Source organism: Lepidochelys kempii, chromosome 3 (assembly GCF_965140285.1).
Source record: "Lepidochelys kempii isolate rLepKem1 chromosome 3, rLepKem1.hap1, whole genome shotgun sequence".
Lineage (NCBI taxonomy): Eukaryota > Metazoa > Chordata > Testudines > Cheloniidae > Lepidochelys > Lepidochelys kempii.
This window is the reverse complement of record NC_136382.1, coordinates 70,144,479-70,164,956: the sequence shown is the minus strand read 5'-3', so window position 1 is coordinate 70,164,956 and position 20,478 is coordinate 70,144,479. Positions and strand designations below refer to the sequence as shown.

Sequence of the window (20,478 nt, the reverse complement as noted above, 5' to 3'; positions counted from 1 at the left end):
CTACTCTGAAACCTGTCATTATTTAGAAGCATGTTCATTCCTCAAAAGTCAAAGCACATTTTAAAAATGTCATTGCACAGGCATCCAGGACAGCACATTTTTCAAGGTCCAGTATGCAGTGATGCTCTGTCTTTTCCCCTTCTTGGAAGCAGAGAAGGAAAATAAATGTATTATTTCATGTTAATGCTGGCTAATAAATGCAGATTTAAAGAAAAATCAAAACACTTCGAATCCCCCCCCATCCCCCCGCATATGTTTAAATTTGTAAAGTAACAAGAACATTATCACAGACAATGGTTTCGGAGTTACACTAGTTCCCAGGGAATTTGTAAAGAGTTTTTCTCTTGTTACCTTGGTAACTGCTACCTTGGCACCCTTGTTGATAAGCTGCACCACATTATCCACTTGGCCTTTGTACGCAGCTATGAGAAGGCGTTCTGAAAGCACGGCGACCGCATCCTGCTGGCTCATGAATTAGTAGAGAAAGGTTTCCAGGGCAAGCAGTGGACAAGTCCCTTCAGTCCAAAACGAAAGCTTCAGATCAGTCCAAACATTGCATGCAGAGGCAAAAAAGGACCCCAGCTCGCTGGATGGGGAAATTACTATTCCATCTTCTGGACCTAGTGATTAGAAAACAAAACTGCCATCAGCAACATTTTACAAACTGAAACACTACAGCCACTCATCACCGAACCTCTGAAATGCTCTTGAATTTTCTTCAGATCAGAGAGCTACGGAAAAAACGATCGCGCATCCTACCGGTGTAACTTGCATTTCTACATGCGACATACAGGATTTGGATACAAAACACCTTCCCTCTTGTTTCCGCTTCAACCACATTGGCATCAAGGCTACAGATAGAATTATGGTCTCATATAGGTACCATCTTCATACCACAGTGAGGCTAGAAAGAATCCAGAGACAATGCACTGTAGAGAATGCATCCTTTTTTAAAGTACTCCAGGGAGGTTATTTGTGAGTCAGATCTTCCCCAGCATTCCCACTCATTCACAAAAGTACTCTGTCTACTGCCTCCTTGATTGACATGCTCACTTTGTTTCTCATAATTTAACCACAAAGTATATTTAAATAAATTCTCCCCTGAAAATTTCTTCCATCTCCAAATTCATCAAGTGTTACACATATCGTAAATTTGCCTTTGCACAGAATTCCTTGCACTCATCTATCTGTCCACACTTGCAGCCATTGCTAACACAGCGTGCAGCACTGTGCAGATCCTAAGGCAGACAAAGAGCACCAGCACAGAAGTTAGACAGCCAACGATGAAGTATATTCAGGACCTCTCATTCAAATTCAAAACTCACAGAATCCATAGGGCTATTTAAAGCCAATACCAGGTGTAGTGTGTATTTCAAATCTTTTTGTTTTTAGGTTACAAGGGAGGAGGATAACGATTCAGTTAACTGAAAAGCATGTCTCTTACAAAGAGCCACATGCTATTCATCAGGAGCAAAGACAGAGTCGTAATAATGCAAGCTACTGAAATAGAAACCACCAGTCTCTAAGTGTATGGCTAACTTTCTGTCAGGCAGCTAGCACATCCACATAAACATAATTTGCACGCCTTATAATCGGCAGTCTTAATACTCAAAACCATATTCCACTGCGTTTCCCTAATGCTGGGGAGAGTCCACAGTCACATGGGTAACCTAGGGCCCTATTGCAAGACAAAATATGCCAGTTTTCATTAATATCACAAACTAATATCTAGGGTCAAAGTACTGTAAATTTTATTATTCATAAGCCAGAAACTTCTCCTTAGATAGAAGACTTTTACAAAATTATTGTTTATAGAAGTCCAGTTGGGGCGGGTGGTGGTGGTGGTGCGGATAGAACTTCACAAAACATAGGTAAGACAGCTCCACACCTCAAGGAAATTATAGTCTATCTTGGACAGACACAATATAAGCCAGGAAGGGATCAGGCATTTAGCTGGTCAGCCGCGATTGGGAAAAGGTGACAATTGGGGGCAGTAAAGGAAGATTATAGCTGCAGCTTTTTTGAATAGACTGGAGAGGTAAAAGGCCCAAAAGGCCAGAAAGTGGGAGATTACAGCAGTCAAGACAAGAGATAACTTAGGTGTGGTTTAGGGTTTTAGGTTGTTGAAATGAAGGAGGAATAGACTTTAGCAATATCAAGAAGGGGGATGGTGGAGCGGTATCCACAGTGAATCAGTTGAAAGGCAGGTAGACATGCAAGATTAGACAGAGTTCGAGAGGTCAGAAATGAAGCGGTACAGTTGATTTGCAAGATGTCATCATAAAGGTGGTAGCACAAACTGTGGGAGCAGCTGAGATTAGCAAGGGGCAGAGCATACAAAAACGTGCAGTGGGGAAACCTACCTATCCCCGTGGAGTCTGGGTAACTAAAGGTGGAAGTCACGCAAATGGTTGTAATAAATAGGCTGGTCTATAAGATCTATCAAATTTATATCTTACCCCCAAGATTTGCTTTTCAAAGCTTAAACAAGATGAACCACCCAGAGCTGTAGCTGCATTGTTAATAACATGTCATTGATGCTTCCACGTTCCTTCATTACTGTTTCTCCTCATTCCCTGTCCTTCATGACCACCTATTTGCTTGCTTGTTAGAATTCCCCCTCAGTTTTACAGTCACTTATTTGTTCCTATCCTTACCTCTAATTTGGCTGCTCATGCGTTTGAGAAAGTTGCACATGTACAACTGTAACTGGTTTTGATCATCTTAAAATATTTATGGCCAGACAATTTATTTTTTCTCCTTTCATAAAAATCAGTGACATCAGTGAGATTTTGAGAGTTTTACAGTGAATCTCTGAGGAAGGCACAATGTGAACATTTTCCCGACAGATGTTTCAAAGGAGATTTACAAAGAAATTCCATGTAGGCATTATGCAAGCTTTAACCACACAGTTAGAAGCCATAGAAATGTTCACAAACACTCAAATGATTTGTGGCTCAGCAGACGCTTAGCACCATCACTTAGTGCAAAGGATCTCACGTTAGTTACCCTACTAGCAAGTAAAACATGAGAGATTGTACTCACTTTTTGGTCTTAGGGTTTTTTCTTATCTTGCTCTCTTTTCTGATTACTGCAGTAAATTCTTTCTGGAAGACACCATTAGCCTTCTCAGCTTGTCATGCTCTGTGATTCTGAAGTGATTTACAGTTATAGCACTGCTGCTATATTGCATTTTCCTTCTTTCCTCTTCCACTGATTGAATCACGCATAAAAGCATATTAAGGAATGGATCCAGCCATCAATTTTTATGTCTTTCTAATGTGCTATTTACATCTCCTAAAGTCATCCTCTCATCTTCCTCCTTTTCAGAAATGTATTGACCTATGAGCTGCATTCCCATGTTCAGACCCTTTATATTTCTTTAGCTGCTATGGACTGCGGATTACTCACAATTCAGAAAAGTATGTTTGATGTAAATAAAGCTTGGATGATCAAGAGACCAACTTTTTCTCTCTCCTGAGGAGAGTCAAAAGAAGCAAAAAGATGGTGAGAAAGGGAAGGGGAACAACCCCCTTATACTTACTCTGACAAGTGACCCTTTCCCAGTGCAAAAGATACATGGAAACTCCACCTCAACAAATCCGCCCCAGCTGGGAGTTACTGCACTAGGGCAGGGAGACATCAGTATATGCCCCTCCCAGTAATATTTAACTCTCTGTCCACCTCTTTAAAATGTTCATATATGCTGTAAATAGAAAGACAACTGCCTAAGTGCTACACTAAAACCCATTATATGCTGTGTTCTCACTCTCAAATTGTGCACAAAGAATTCTGCAATGTGGTTTGTGCTTCATACCAATTCCCTGGTGTCAGTGACCAAGCTCCGAACAATGCTTCCTCATTAAAGAACTGAAGCATGAAACAATTCAAACTTATTGCATCACAAGCTAAAGAAAGTATATGAGAACTTATTTTGGTTTTACATATTTTACATTCACATTCGTCCTCGCTGCATCATTGTATCTAGTATCAGAATACTTACCTTGGGAAGGTAAGCAAAGCAATACCCACTTTTTGCATCAAAGAAAGCCTGCCAGATGTGATGACCACAGATCCAGTAATAACATAGCTCCATAGAGTACTCAGTTCTGAGAACAGTCTTTCCCCCCAGCATCCCTCTCGTCACTGCAGCATCAAAGACGACGGTCCTACTAACATCATGAATTAGTAATTCAGACCCGTAGCAATGACTCAGTGCTATGAATCTTGACAAGGTCTGATATTGATATCCGCAACATGTTCTCAGATTCTACCAAATGGATGACTCAGTCAGTACTGAATGTGCCTTAGGACATTTTTGTATCTGGAAGTGACAAAACAAGGTGCATGGTTGCTCAGTGACAAAGTCAGAAAGCTCTTTGGATTCAGTTTCTCCTATACATAGCCCAAAGAACTGACAAAAATATAGGTTTCTCTGAACCTGTATAGGCCCTCCTCTGTGATCATTACTAGACTAGTTGGTCAGTAACGTTACCTACACAAAGACTCAAGTAGCAAAAGGCATAAGAATGATTATTTTAAAAAAATAGGCCAAATAAGTTTGGAAATTTGTAGAAATATCAAATCTCAGGGATGTTCAAAGGCTGGTGGATGACATCTGGTGATGACATCATTCCATACATACAGCTCACTATCGTGGCACTTTCAGGACATATTGCAAAGATAAACCATTGCTTGATTAATGCTGTTCTAACGTCACCCTAGAGAAGAAGAATCTTTTAGTAGCAATATTGTTTGTAAGAAAATGACAAAAATCACAGGATTTCCTTGCTTTACATTCAGTAGATTATTGAAAAGCTTCCAAAGGAATCAACATATATAAATCCATCAAATATATAAACCCCACAAACACTAAATAAAACAACAAAATAGACAGGATATAACACATGACAACAGGTCATTAATAACGGCGGTCAAGTTAAGTTGCTGTCTAGATAAAAGAAAAATTTCATCTCTAACAAGGAATTTCCGTCGTGCCCATCACCATGATATCAAGGCACATATACTATAATGAAAGAATCACAATTTTTTTTTTCCTGCAATGGACAAACTCCATTCCTCACCTGCCCACCAAAAATGTTCCCAAGTCTTTCAAGAAAAACACCCATCACAACTTCTTGCTATACAGTATAATGAACAAAAAAAGGAGGATTTTAATGCTGCTTTACGTGCAAATCACTACATAACCCAAATTATGGGCTCACTACTGACACTTCCATAATAAAGACCATGCATTTTGCAGCAATATTTTACACTATTAATATTTAATAATCATAATTAGCTCTTAAATGACACTTTACATGCTCATATTGCAATTCTCTTCTTTTGCTCCAATCACTTTCAGTGCAGCATATGTTTCCTTTCCTATTAATATGCACATCAGTGCATTAAAATCTGTACAAAGGTCTCTCTACTCGCTTTCTCACTGTAAATGATTTGATCATATTTTGAACAAAGGATGCAACATAAATAATATTTTGCATTCTGCATATTTATCTGCTACGAAGAATTTGATTTTTTCCCAGCAGCTTACTCATGGGCCGTTCGCTCCCCGGTCTCCTGGATACAGGTATAGCTTTTCAGAGGCGCCAACTTTCTAATTTCCCCAGGGGGTACTCCACCCCTGCTCTGCTTCAAGCCCCACCCCACTACACCCTTTCCCCCAAGGCCCCACCTCTACCCCGCCTCTTCCCCCAAGTGTGCCCTGCCCTTGCTCTGTCCCCTCCGCCCCCAGCACCTCCTGCCCCGCCACCCCCAGCACAGCTGATCCGTGGCAGGCAGGAGGAGCTGGGAAGGAGGGAAGGAGCTGATCGGCAGGGCCCACTGGCTGGCGGGAGGCGCTGGGGGAAGGTGGAGGAGCTGATCAGCGTGGCCACTGGTGGGTGCTGAGCATCCACTGTTTTTTTCCCATGGGTGCTACAGTCCCAGAGCACTCACGGAGTCAGTGCCTATGTAGCTTTTATTTCTTTCTAACAACCATCAAACTTTTGATATTTTAAGGATTCTCCAGGATGTCACATCTTTTCTTCCTTTAACTGCTCTTTTCAGATTCTCAAATGTCTCCAATACAAACTGATCCTGAATGTGTTTTGCAAAAAAAGAGAATACTCTTTCCAAAGGAGGACTTGGTCAACAAAAAGTACTATAATGGAAAAATCAAAGTGTAGCAGTGCTATCCAGAAAAAGGCAAAGTGATATGAATTATGGGACAATATACATTTGATTCATATTTTTCTTCACAAGTAGATATATTAATATAATTTATTTGCAGCACATTTCTTACATTGGTGAACATTTTTAAACTAAAGAAAGATGGTGACTAATAAAAATGATTACTCTGGAAAACTAGAGTATTGATCTTATAGCTATTTTCCTCTGTTGTATAAAGTCCACATTTTGAAATGTTACTGTATTGAACAGGATTCCTGTTTTTTATATATACACTGGATTTGGGATTCATCATCTTCTTACAAGTCTAGGACAATCTGGAACATCCGAGACTATTTTTTGTTTTTATTAATTCTTATTAGTTACCCTGGTTGCCAGTCAGTCAGTCTCCCAAAATGTTCACAACTCTTGTTAGGCAAAGTAAATTAAACTGATTTGTGCTACCCTTCTCTCACATCTGACAATTGCTTGCTTCTAAATCAACAGTTAGCCATGCCAGCCACAAACATAAGGAGCCAGCCAAGGCAGCTTCTCCTGCTGCTAGCTGAACTCTTCATCAAATAAGGTGCTGTCATCCTAGCACCACTGTCAGCTTAGTTAAATTTAAGCTCATCTGACTGACAGTTCTCAAATCACACCTTGTTACCACCCACCCCAAAATTGTGAAGTGGTGTCAGCCAAGTCTGAGGGCTTGGCTCCACTTACTTTTTATAGCGCTCTAACTTGCTGGCTCAGGGGGGTGAAAAATCACCCCCCTGAGCGCAGCAAGCCAGAGCGCTTTAAAGCGCTAGTGTAAACAGTGCCCCAGCGCTGGGAGCCATGCTCCCAGCACTTGGAGCTAATCCCCTCGTGGAGGTGGACTACCAGGAGCGCTGGGAGACTTCTCTCCCAGCACTCGTGCTCAACCACACTCGCACTTCAAAGCGCTGCTGTGGGAGCGCTCCCGCAGCAGCGCTTTGAAGTTTCCAGTGTAGCCATGCCCTAAACTTTTAAACACAGGCAGACACACATTCAGATGGGATTATATGGGGATCAAGGTTGCAATTTAGGCTATGGCTACACTTGCAGCTGTAGAGTGCTTTGGGTTAAACTAGCCTTCGGAGAGCGTACTAGGGAAAGTGCCACAGTCTGTCCACATTGACAGCTTCAAGCGCACTGGCATGGCCACATTTGCAGCACTTGCAGCGGCACTGGGAGAGGTGCATTGTGGGCAGCTATCCCGGCGTTCAAGTGGCTGCAATGTGCTTTTCAAACGAGGGGGGTTGGGTGGAGTGTGTTGTGTGTATGTGGGGGGAGAGAGAGTGGGTTTTTGGAGTGCTGAGAGTGTGTCGGCATGCTGTCTTGTAAGTCATGCCCCCCCCCCCACCACCACCCCTGCCTCTCACTCACTCACTCACTCAAAGCAAACAGTAAATGTTTGTCTGATCAGATAAGCAGCCGCTGTCTGAAATGGAGCTTTGAAAGGACACTTCCTATTCCTGCAGCAATTTCACAACAAAGGGAAGAGTGACCACTTGGCTTAATTACAGGTTTCAGAGTAGCAGCCATGTTAGTCTGTATCCGCAAAAAGAAAAGGAGTACTTGTGGCACCTTAGAGACTAACCAATTTATTTGAGCATGAGCTTTCATGAGCTACAGCACACCTCATCCAATGAAGCTGTAGCTCACGAAAGCTTATGCTCAAATAAATTGGTTAGTCTCTAAAGTGCCACAAGTCCTCCTTTTCTTTTCACTTTGCTTAAGGGGATTATGGGAAGTTTCCGGAGGTCAATCAGAGCACAGTAACTTAACTCCTTGTTCACACTGACCCTGGGGCATCTCAGCCAATACGCAACAGCTGTTATCCCTCTCGGGGAGGTGGACTACCAGGAGCGCTCCAGCCAGGGAGTCAAAGTGCTCTACGTGCCTTGCCAGTGTGGACAGGGAGTAAGGTAGAGCGCTCTGGGCGGCTTTACTGTGGTATAATGTGCAAGTGTGGCCAAGCCCTTAAACTCATCACTGAAATGCCATTGATCTTCTTGTACAGACAGCTGCTTCCTCCTCCTCCCCTCACTCCCACCCCCCCACACACTTTATGTATTTTCTTTCTTACCAACCTGACGCCCTGACTTTCATTGCCCTTGGGAAAAACCTGTGTAAGGGCAACATACTCCGCATTGATTCAAGAGCATATTTGTTTATAAATGCTCTGACTGCTGTGCTGCACCTTCCATAATATTCAACGTTATTAGTATTTTATATGTAGCGTTCATCAGGTTATCTTCTTACTATAATTAAGTTTCAAAACTTTGTTTCCCCTCATCTCCTTCAAAACACACACACCAGTGCGCGCACACACTCTTCAAAAGACAGTCTATAAAAGCAAGCTTACCGCTCAGTGAGCATTTTCTAGCCAAACAATACTGATAAAACAAAATACGTTATTTAATACGAAACAGTATGTGTGTGTAAACACACATGTTAGACACTTGGGTGTTCATTTGCGTATTAACAGCCAGAATGTTCTTCCAGCTCACTGCTATTTCACAGAAGTGTTGGGGTCTGAGCCCTGGGAACTGACCCAGACATTTGGTCGGGCTTGAGTGAGAACAGAGCTCTTTGTGCTTTGCATGCATGCAGAAATTCAAGCACAGTGGGATTACTAGATGTTGAGAAATCTCCCTTACTGCCATCATCTTCTGCATTAGATTCGGCTACTGCAAAATTAGGACCTTATCCAACTGCCCCTGAAGTCAATGGCAAAACTCCCACAGAATTTAAAGGGAGCACGATTGGGCCTACATTTTAAAATCCTTTCCAAAATTCATTTCTCTTCCTCTTGCGCCTGCTATTTTGCCCCTGCTTTGTTATTCACAGATTCTTCTCCATGGCAAATTCTCTCATTTGAGTTCTTTGCTTTGCTTTCCTCCAGATGACAAAAATGGTTCTGAAATGAATGAGTTTTATTTCTGGATAAAGTCTCCTTCTGGGAGTGGGTAGTGTATTGGATTAAAGCAATGCTGGTATCAACCTTTCACCTTCAAGAGTCTGCGTTCCAATGTCAAAGTGAAAATGACCACAGTGGTCTTATTCTCTTCCCACTCACTAGTGGACAATAACCCCCACTGAAAAGCTACCTTACAAGTTGATGTAACTCTTCACCTTCTGCAGCCTGCACTTAAGAGAGACCCAGGACAGAAACAGAGGAATGTTGCAGGTCAGGACTGAGGAGCACTGAAAGAGATATGTGGGGAAGCTTGCAAAGCAGTGGTCTGCACCAGCACTATCAATCTTTCACTTTCAAAAGGCCTATCTTTAGCCAATGGTAAAGAAAAAAATAGTAAATTTTGTGAACATTTTAAAAAGTAATGACATACTGGAAAAGATCAGGAGAGAAATATGATCATAGAGGCGTAGATTTTAAGGCCAGAAGGGATCATTATGATAATCTAGTCTAATTTACTATATAACACATGCCATAGGAACTCACCCAGTAAACCCAACATTAAGACCATAATTTCTGGATGAATGAGAACAGATGTGCATCAGTGCAGCATCAGGAGACATTTGACTGTCAGAACAGGAAGAAAGGCTATATCTGCATTCACATTCTTTGAAAGATCTTCCTGATGCCAAAATAGCACTGAGTATAATCTCCATGCCACTGACCTTCTCAAGATCCTATCAGTATCTTGTAAATGGTGGTGGGACAGCCCCAAGAATCCAGCCACAATTAACATCCTTTGATTTCACGTAAAGATGCAATGAATGGGCTATGCCAGCTTAGCGATCCAGGAGTAATTCACTGAATAAACATGAACATCTGAGCTGGTGATTCTAGCCTGGTTCTTTGATGCTAAATCAGATGCAGGTGGAAGTAGTGCTGAGGCAATGCTCACAAGTCCTAGGAAGTGGGCAGATGATTTGCTTTACGGCATCAGCAATTCCTGCCAGTGTTTTCTCGGGGAAATAGAGGTGTTAATATTTATATTAGTACAGTGCCCAAAATGTGCTAGGCACTGTATAAAGATAGTAGCAAGAACCTAAGAGTTCTGAAGGGAGCTCTGCCTGTATCCACAACATGCTGTAGAACTGCAATAGGTTACATAGGCTCTGAGTTGTATTTGTAAACAAGGTGGCAAGAAACTTACTGGAAGGACACAACTGCATCTCATCAGAGAAAAGTTGTTTCACACTGAAACAAAGGACAGGAATATGTGTAGAGAGAGAAAATTAGTGATTTTTTCATTGGCACTCTTTCCTGGGACTAAAGATATTTGTTGAATGATGCTTGCTCCATGACCCAGACTGCTCTCTGGATTGGTCACATTTGTCAGATGATCAACTTTAGATGAGAATACACCTCACCGGTTGTAAACTAGTGACTGAAATTCAGAGGGGAAGTGTCTCTAATATATTTTAGAAGTGGACAGTTTTGCATTAGGTGTGGCTCATGGTGTTAGATTTAAAAAAGGAAAGTGCTGAAATGCACTTCTAGTACTTCCAGAAGCGATAGTACTGGAAGTGCTGGAACACCGTTACAGTTCCCAAAAGAGTGCCGGAATGGTGTTCTGGAGCATTCCAGCATGACTCAAGCCCTGATCATATCCAACACAACACAGCATTTCTAGTGGTGTCACAGTGTATGATGTCATGATCAAGATAAGAGAAAGCACAAACATTCAGCGAGCTGCCACACCTTGGGAAATTCTGAAATGAGAGAGCAAGAAACCGAATGTGTGTCAGTGTGGAAAGTTTTCAGAGTAACAGCCGTGTTAGTCTGTATTCGCAAAAAGAAAAGGAGTACTTGTGGCACCTTAGAGACTAACCAATTTATTTGAGCATAAGCCATCCGATGAAGTGAGCTGTAGCTCACAAAAGCTCATGCTCAAATAAATTGGTTAGTCTCTAAGGTGCCACAAGTACTCCTTTTCTTTTAGTGTGGAAAGTGTATGTACACTTTTCTGTCCAAAGCAGCAGTTATATTAGAAGTCAATGTAATAATAATTCTCACTGATGGAACTGGATGTGCTCATTCTCCCTCACCTTCACTTTTCACTGAGCAGCTGTCTGTCACTGCTGAACAGAAAAACTGTGTAGATAATTCAAATGATCGTCTGTTTTAGGGCCCTATTAGATGTTCATTGATGTCAATGTATTTTGGATTAGGCCCCTAAGCAGTAGGTGACCTACTGGCAAGTGAACTAAAATCTTCTCTGAATTGATCCTAATATAACAACATCCAACCCTCATTTCTGGAAACAGAGCCTGGCTATTACATTATACAGTTCATGTGATGCCCAGTGTCTTGGATTATACTGTAGGAGGGAATACTGAAGGAATACTGGATGGCTCAGGGGGTTTGCTCATCTATTATAGAATCATTTGCCCCTAGGTCACAGGTTCAAGTCCAGGCCAGGATAATAGCAATCCAAAATTATCATCTCATGGCTGCGTAGGGTCCTAAGCCAAAATAATTGAAGGTCTCCATTCAGCTCCAAGTAAAGAAGTGACCATAAGTCAAAATACAGCACCACAACATACATTAATTGATACCCTTGTAAGTAGTTTCAGCAGACAATCAAAGAAGCCAGCCTTGAGGCTAGACTAGTTTATCACCCTTACCTGTTGCCCTGTGGGTCAGGGCTGAGGTACATTGGCATGGAAATGAGGTTGATAGAGGATTTGAAGATTGCAGTGCTGTACAGTAGACATTCACTTAATTCTTTTCCCTAAAATAACACATAAGATCATGACTACCCTTGATGTATTTATGCTGTGTACCACACTCAGTAAATACATTAACACAAAGCATTAAGAGGTGATGTAAACATCAGGATGTCCATGACATTGCAAACTATCTGTACCAAAATTAAAGTAACACCTCTGTTATAAATGTTAATTGGAAACCATTACTATCTGTTGTTCTCTCATTAAATGTTCCAAAGGAATTCTAAATCTTTGAGCCTTAACCAATCTTTTATAAAAGCAGCATAATAAATTCTTCTTATTGTCTTTTTTCCTGGACTTATATCTTTGATCTGAAAATCTGGGTATCCCCTTTACCTTGTGATGTTCACCTCAGATCATGCAGCGCCTGAGGCAAAATTCACAATGCTTGAGAAGTACTATCTTAACACTAAAAAAAGAACAGGAGTACTTGTGGCACCTTAGAGACTAACACATTTATTAGATATGTTAGTCTCTAAGGTGCCACAAATACTCCTGTTCTTTTTGCGGATACAGACTAACACGGCTGGTACTCTAAAACCTATCTTAACACTGCATTTCCTGGATTTCTAACTTTTTATATTTTTTTGACTAGATTGTCTGAGAGGTAATATTCCTGCAAATCATTGATATATGCCTGCAACTTTAACTTCAACTTTATTAAGTTTGTGTGTGGGAATGTAGGTATACTATTAAGTGAGGTGACATTAACAGTAACTACTGCCAAAAATAAAACTTCTGCTCTTCTGTGATTTGACTTTCATTGTCACTGTGGCAAGTTGTCTGTCATGTCTTTGTGACAAGCTATAATATGATCCTTTTGGCTTGTCATTCACTGCTACTACACTATAACTCACCAAACAGAAGATTTCGTAAAAGTAATATTTCAGAATTGTGTACGGGTTATTCTATAATTATCTAACGTCTTAGGACGATTTACTCATGGTACAAGGTGTTTACAGTCATTAATAATCCTTGTGATGTTTTCTCCCTCTGACTGCCAGTCACTTTATTATCTCTTTCTAATTTAGGCCTTTCCAGTGGAAAGCTAGTAGTTACTGGATCTTTAGACAAAGGAAAACACTAGGAGCTGTCTCCACAGATTATATTAATGTCTTACCTTGGGCAGATACTCATTATTCATTAGTACATATTGGAGGCTCAGAGTCAGGGATGTACCAGTGCAAACTGGATTGGGGGCTTATTTCGCTGACAGACACTCCTGTTGCACCATAGAGCAAATTACATTTTCCATCTAATTTTTTATTTTCAAAGCAATTCTCTACTCTGCTAACCTCAGGATGAGGTATCTCAAGCACTACTTCTTTTGGCGTTGCTGCTCTTTACTCTAACACACGCAACCGTCCAGCCAGTACTCAAGAAATCTGCATTCATCACTAGTGTCCCAGTACTGTCAACCTGAAGCATTCAAATATCGTAAGTCAGGCCCTAAAAACATGAGAAAAGGAGTACTTGTGGCATCTTAGAGACTAACCAATTTATTTGAGCATAAGCTTTCGTGAGCTAAAAATCAAGAGATATTGGAAAAAATAAATTTGGAGTTATTTCTATTTGCCCTCTGTTTGCCCTTCAAGTTGCACTTGCTTAATGTTTTCAAGTTTTTCTCCACCCCCACGAGGACTTGAAACGTAATTTCAGCTTTCATTTAAAAAAGAAAGTATCATGCAATGACTTTCATTCCAGAAGCTGGGGCATTCAGAACAAACACCAAACACTGTGATACTTACAATACATTCACAAGAGCTGGCAACACGGAATTCTTGCAAATTACCACCCAGTTTCTGACCTTCCTTTCCTCAGCAAACTAACTTGAGAAGATATACAAGAACTGGTTACCTCCCTGACTGCCAACATCCTGAATGCCTCCCAGTCATTCCATTGCACATACTCAGCATTTGATGCTATACTGGATGGCTTCCTCCTGTCTTTCAACAACATTACACCCATCCTCATCCTACAGGACTTGGTCACAGCATTTGATACTGTAGACACTCCTGCCCTGCTTCCAAGAGGCTGCAGGAGTGAATGACAATGTGTTGCAATAGCTTGGTCTTTCCTTGATGACTAAAATGAAAGAATTCTTACAGACAGTTGTTCATCCATGACCAGGCCCTCACCTGCATCCTGCATGGTTCAAATCTCTCTCCCTCCCCATTCAATATTTACATGAAGCCACTGGGAGAAATTAGTGAGACATGACGGGCTGATGTGCCAGCCAGTAGCATGTGAATGACACCCAGCTCTACACCCCCCTTTTATCCAACATTAACAGCAGCCTCCCCCAGCTTTCCAAATGCCTGGCTCAGGCCAGCACTTGGTTGAAGGGCAGCTGGCTGAAACTGAACTCCGACAAAACTGAGGTGATGCTGGTAAGAAAAGAACAGTGTTTTGAAAAGCTCCCCTTCACTACTACAGGCCCCACCAGAAGGGATCTGCCCTCAGACTGTTAGCCCAGTTCATAGCCGTGCGGGTCATTTTGGATTTTGCACTGCACTTAGACACTCAAATAGCAATGGTGGCAAAGAACACCCATTTCCACCCATGGCTAGCTAGAACATTACCCCTGATTCTTTCAGGCACAGATTGGCCATGGTTGTCCAATAGCTCGTTACCTCCAGGCTCAACTACTGTTCCTTAGAATGAGGAATGAAACTCAATGTCCTGAGGAAACTACAGCTAATCCATAATGCAGTGTCTCATCCACTCATGAATACAGGCTACTGGGAACACATCATCAAAATCCACTACTCCCTACACTAGCTACCCATTGAACACAGAATCCAGTTCAAGGCTGCAGTATTGATTTTCAAAGTCCTGCATGATACTGACCTTGGTTATCCAAGAGATTGCCTCTCTTTCTGTGATGACCACCTCATATGATAGCTTCACTCCACTAGAAAATTAAGCTTTCAACAAAAGAGGGGAATACTCATATCCTCAGGAGAGAGAACTTTTAGATTAGCTGGGCCAAGACTCTTGAACTCATTTCCAGATGAAATATCACAATCTTGTCTGCGTACAGAATTACATGAACTCTCTCAAAACACATCAGTATTTCTCAGACTATGCATTGTGCGTGTATATAGGCGTGCATGCACACACATATACCCTACCAATAACCTTTAAACTTGTTACTGTTGGTTGGGCTGGAAAAAGGAGATCTTTCTGTATCCAAGTTCATTTTCCACAGAAGGCACTCAGAAACCAGCATGATGGGACACCGTATAAAAATGAAGAAAACTAAAGATAGATAACAAATGCTTAATATCGAAATCTTGTCAAAGATTTTTGACTGTTCTATGTATTTTACTCTGCCATTATTCCTGGCTGCTTATGAGTTTTTTGTATTAAGTTCCTGAATTAAGAGTCACCCTACGGAAGAGCCTTTTCAATACAGTCATTTTTTGCATATTTAAATTAGCAAGGCAAAACAGTATCATGGCAAAGGAATAACGATCACCATGTCAGCTATCAGCCATATAACAGGGACCATGTCGTAGTTTTCTTTTCAACACAGTAATAAGAACATTTATTTTACATTTCACGGATATCATCCTTCCAAAACAGAGTGAGATTTATTAACTCTTTTCTGCCCTGGATACAGGAAGAATGCCCATGCCCGTCAAGTAAGCGAATGGCTCCAGTAAAAACTTTTTCCTTTACTTCACTGGATATTTCATACTCCTCAAGAAAAAGGCTTTATATGTTGGTCCAAATCTAACCACCACAAAATGTGTTCTCATTTTTTCTCCGATGTCCATGAAATGATCAGATACAATTGTTATTTGGAGAATCAAATCTAACTATGAAGAAAATCTGCCATTCCAAGCAGAACTAAAGAGCATGGCTATCCCAGAATTTTAAATGTACTAGACTTCTAGAGAAAGGAGTTTTCTCAGATGAGTGACATTATGTATAGAATCACACTGAACCTCAGAAGATCTCAGATCGTGGACACCTCACAGTCCAAAATAACTATTTTAAAAATATGTTGGTGGGAGGTGTGATACTTTTTAGCTCCCCACCACTACATAACAGCAGCATCAGTGAAACACCATTGCAATGTCCTTTTTAGGAACGTCACCTCTCAGAGGCCATATGTACATAAAGTCAGAAACATGACATTCTTCCACACTCCTGAGTGCAAATATGTAGTAATACACCATGTGTTTAGCCCAAAAACCTCAATATTTGAAAGGTATGGGTAACCTTGCTCTCACGGCATCTTGCAGGGATCATAGTTGAGACATATGCCTCACGTAGAGGTCCCGTCCAAACCAAGCATGGACATCCCCATTAGAAAGTGGTACTATAACCCATTCAGTAGAAGCATAGTTTCATTTTTAACAACAGTGATTGGGGGGTTAGGAAATTTTATTGCGGAATAGCACACTTTTCTTGAAGCTAGGAAGTCCTGCATAGACGAGACTATGGATCAAAGCTTTTGACCAACTTTTAGACAATTTGAAGAAAGGGTCACAACACTTAAGAATAAGCCACATACAGCAAGGCAAAAGTTACAGGAAGTTGGCATGCCTGCCACCCTTTCTCCCGTCCTTAGCTCTCTGCAATAAACTATAAATTATGAGGACGCATATTTCTTAAATCAAACTTGTATCTGACTGGCTCCCATTACCACTTCCCAGCCACAGCCTTCATCAGTCATATCTCCCCCTCCATTTCGTACTGATTTAAGCACACAATCCTGCTTCAAATGTGTAGCTAGCAGGCCTATCCACTGCAATGCACTCACCAGCTGAGTAGTCAGGATTATTAGTGGGGGCTGTGATGCTCTGTACCTCGGGGGAACACCCAGCACCCCCATGTTCATCCTTCTAAAATGATTGTGTGGTATCCAATGCAAAGTTTGTCATGTTGGGTGTCTTCGGAAGGCTCACGATGCACTGAGCATTGTTGTTACAATGATGTTATAGTAATTGTTGTTACAGTAATGTTATAGGTTATAATTTCATGTATATAGTTATGAGGCTGAAAAGGTATCCTCATGGCTTAAAGCAAGTCCAGGCAAAAACTCTCCAAGAGCAGAGCAGCAGTTCACACCTCATCAGGGCATGTATGGGACAAACCCAGCCCAGCCTCACAGGAAGAAAGGACACTGGCCTAGGCAACAACAAAGGATCGGTTGGACTCTCGAGTGAGTCACCCCCCTTCCTTTGGTCAGTTTGGGACTGCGATGAGGTAATGCTCATCTGACTCTGAAGGGGGGGGAGGTGGCAAAGCCAAGAGGGAAGAAAGGACATGATGGAAGGGAGAGACATTTGCCATGCTCTCTCTCTCTCTCTTCCACCTCCATCTACAGACACCACCAAGCGACTGAAGCGCTGATCAAAGGGGCAAGCCTGCCTGAAGGGCAACCAGCCAGCCTGTGATGAGAAGCATCTAAGTTTGTAAGGGCATTGAAAGCGTTAAGATCAGCTTAGAATGCGTTTTGCTTTAATTTCATTTGACTAAATCTGACTTGTTATGCTTTGATTTATAATCACTTAATATTTATCTTTGTAGTTAATACATCTGTTTGTTTATTCTATCTGAAGCAGTGCGTTTGGTTTGAAGTGTGTCAGAGACTCCCCTTGGGATAACAAGCCTGGTACATATCAATTTCTTTGTTAAATTGATGAACTCATATAAGCCTGCAGCATCCAGTGGGCATACCTGGACACTGCAAGACGGAGGTTCCTAAGGTTGTGTCTGGAACCAGAGATATTGGCTAGTGTCATTCGGTTACACAATCCAAGGGGCAGCTTACATGCTAGAGGCTGTGCGTGAACAGCTCAGGAGTGGGAGTTCTCACAGCAGAGCAGGGTAAGGCTGGCTCCCAGAGTCAAGGATTGGAGTGACCTAGCAGATCACCAGTCCAGATAACACCAGAGGGGAACGTCACAGGGGCATATCTAGGGCTGCAAACTTTCTAATTTCAGAAAACTGAACACCCTTGCCCTGCCCAGTGCCCTGCCCCTTCCCCGAGGCCCTGCCCAGCCTGAGGCCCCACCTCCGTTCACTCCATCCCCCTTCCCTCTGTCGCTTGCTCTCCCCCACCCTCTCTCACGTGCTCATTTTCACTGCAAGGCCCAAACAGGTATATTTATTGTTTTGACAGCCGTATTATGCAAAGTTCAGGTTTTATTTATTACAGGGTGCTAGAGCTGGAAGCAAAATAGTCAAAAAGGGTAACTTAAAAAAAAATGAAATTTCACAAAGGTTTTCACGATTCTTTCCCTCCCCTCTTCCCCATTTTTCATAACCAGCTCCATGTTTTTTGTTCACTAAAGTTATTGTAATTTTATGTGTGGACTTAGGACCACATGTTATCACAGCTGCAATGGGTCCAATAAAGGCCCGCTCCCGAAGCCCAAATACAAATCCATAGAGCACAACCACAGAAAGGCACACCTGGTCAGTGTGCTGACCGGAGCCATCAGGATTCCTTTTCGACTGGGTGTTCACCTAGTCACCCTAGGCATATCTGCAGGACACAGTTACTTATCAGGTAACAATTTCTTTTTAGTATCTGAAAGTTAGTAGAATAGGCAAGTTCTGTAGGTGATTCTGGGGATTCATCTTCTTGGGAATCATGGGGCTCTGACGTTTTGCACATTTTCAAACACTAGGAAGCTCAGGGGAAGGGATTATAGGTTTGCCTACTTGCTTTCAGATGACATCTGTCCAGTGGCTAAGATCGAGAAATTTGTTGTGCAACTTAGGTAATAAAATACTGATCTCAGCTTCCAGGACTCACACATACTCTTCAGAGGAGGCTTCACTAATGTTTCTAGTCTCTACCTTACTCATTATATTTGCATTCCCCTCGCCCCATTTCCCCCAAAAAGTTTACAGTAAAGAGAGACAGTAAAGATTACATTTACCTTTCCATAAACACCCTTCAAACAATAAACAGAGCTGGTGGATGAGAAAAACCAAAAGAAAATACAGATAAAACAAAACTAGTAGGTATTTCACAGCTCATTCTGTAGCTAATGCCCTGTACTATCAGCAATAAATCAATTTCTAGCCTGACAAGTCTTCTAGATCCTGAACAAAAAAATCCTATTCCTTACCTCTCTTTAAATGAAATGAAGTATGCAGCTTTACACACTGCTTTAAAAGAAACGGTTTCCAAGGAAATACAGGCCAATAGTGGCTTTTATATGCAAGGACTAAGCAAATTAAATGGACTCAAAGTGGTTTACAGCTTCTTGTAACGTGTGTGTGTGTGTGTGTGTATATATACACACACATACATACATACACACACACATACTGAATATGCCACAACTGATAGGAATCTTCTCCAGCCTTTCATCGTTCTTAGTAAAAATACTCTACCTCTACCCCTAGGAGTGCAGCATCTATTAGGGAAACCATGCTGGCCAAACTGATCATTTATATTTGTTACTTTTGTGTATTGCTGTGTCTGTTTTCAATGGTCCAACACCTCCCACTTCCTTTATCATGAATGTTGGTACACCCATCAAAACTTAATATACAGCTAGACTCCTAATTGGATCAGCATAAATAATATGTTATTTAAAGAGCTGCTTTTCTAGGAACAGTACTTCTTTTTGGCAGGGTGCATAAAAATCTATGATTTTTTTTAAACAAAAAAAAATTGGGTTTTTTTTTGATAAAATGCTTTTTGAGGAAAAAAACCTATCTCAAGATAGTTTTAATTAAGATACATTATAGCTCAAAGATATCCCATTATGGAATAGGGATTATAAATTCTAATTCTATAGTATGAGACAATATATTCATGTAATGTTTAAAAAAAGTTTTGTAAATGAGTTCCAATAGTTCATGGATTAGGGACCCAATCTGATGGGGTTCCAGGGGCTTCTGTATAGATTATTTAAGTTCATCTTTCTATCTACCCACTGGGATAGAAGTCTTCAGTCTAGAAGATACCATCAGAGATGCTTAGTTTTGCAGTTCTCAAAGTGTGGATTTGTGTCTCCAGAGATAAAATGCTTGTTAACAGCAAAAATGGTTTTCAATAAATAAATAAATAATATATAGCGGTAACGAATAACAGACCTCAACCCTATTGGCCCTTTGCAAATTTGTGTACACAGTCTCAATCCCTTACCTCTCTTTAAGTGCAAAGTTTCAAAAAGTTCAATGGATAGAAGATTGTTGGGGGCAGAAGAGATCTGGACAAGCAGAACAAGTCAGGAGATAAATGTGAGAAGGGCGGGACAGGAAATAGAAACAAAAGGGAAACTGTTTGAGCAGCATATTCCAGAAGTCTTGAGGTCTTTCTGAGTGTAGCCTTCATTGATTTGAGATCTACCATACCATTCTCTCATGAGAAGGGAAAACCTATAATGGCAGCAGTAAAAGAGACCCAGTTCGGGAATATTTTAATGAAGTTCCTCTACCTGTGGATAAGACAGGGATGCAAAAAATGCAAGGCCTGGTTGCTCGAATGAAACAACATCATGAGACGTGTTCCTTCCCAGGAGGAAGCTATGCTGAAGATGATAAAAGGAACATGTCTGAACATGCAGGATCTTCAAGTTGATAAACTTTTTTATTTCATAA

General features: G+C 41.2%; 1 protein-coding gene across 4 annotated transcripts in view; it reads right to left on the bottom strand.

The window, feature by feature from the left end:
- The window catches only part of ANKRD6 (ankyrin repeat domain 6), a 171,513-nt gene that overhangs the window by 56,926 nt on the left and 94,109 nt on the right, over window positions 1–20,478 (bottom strand). For 2 of the 4 annotated variants that reach the window (XM_073336724.2, XM_073336732.2), the window contains exon 2: window positions 352–620. In XM_073336724.2, coding sequence (XP_073192825.1) covers window positions 352–471 — 120 coding nt within the window. In that variant the 5' untranslated portion in view covers window positions 472–620. Of the gene's footprint in view, window positions 1–351; window positions 621–3,045; window positions 3,799–11,793; window positions 11,901–20,478 lie in introns of those variants that run through there. The other 2 variants (XM_073336725.2, XM_078852145.1) reach the window with 2 other exon arrangements.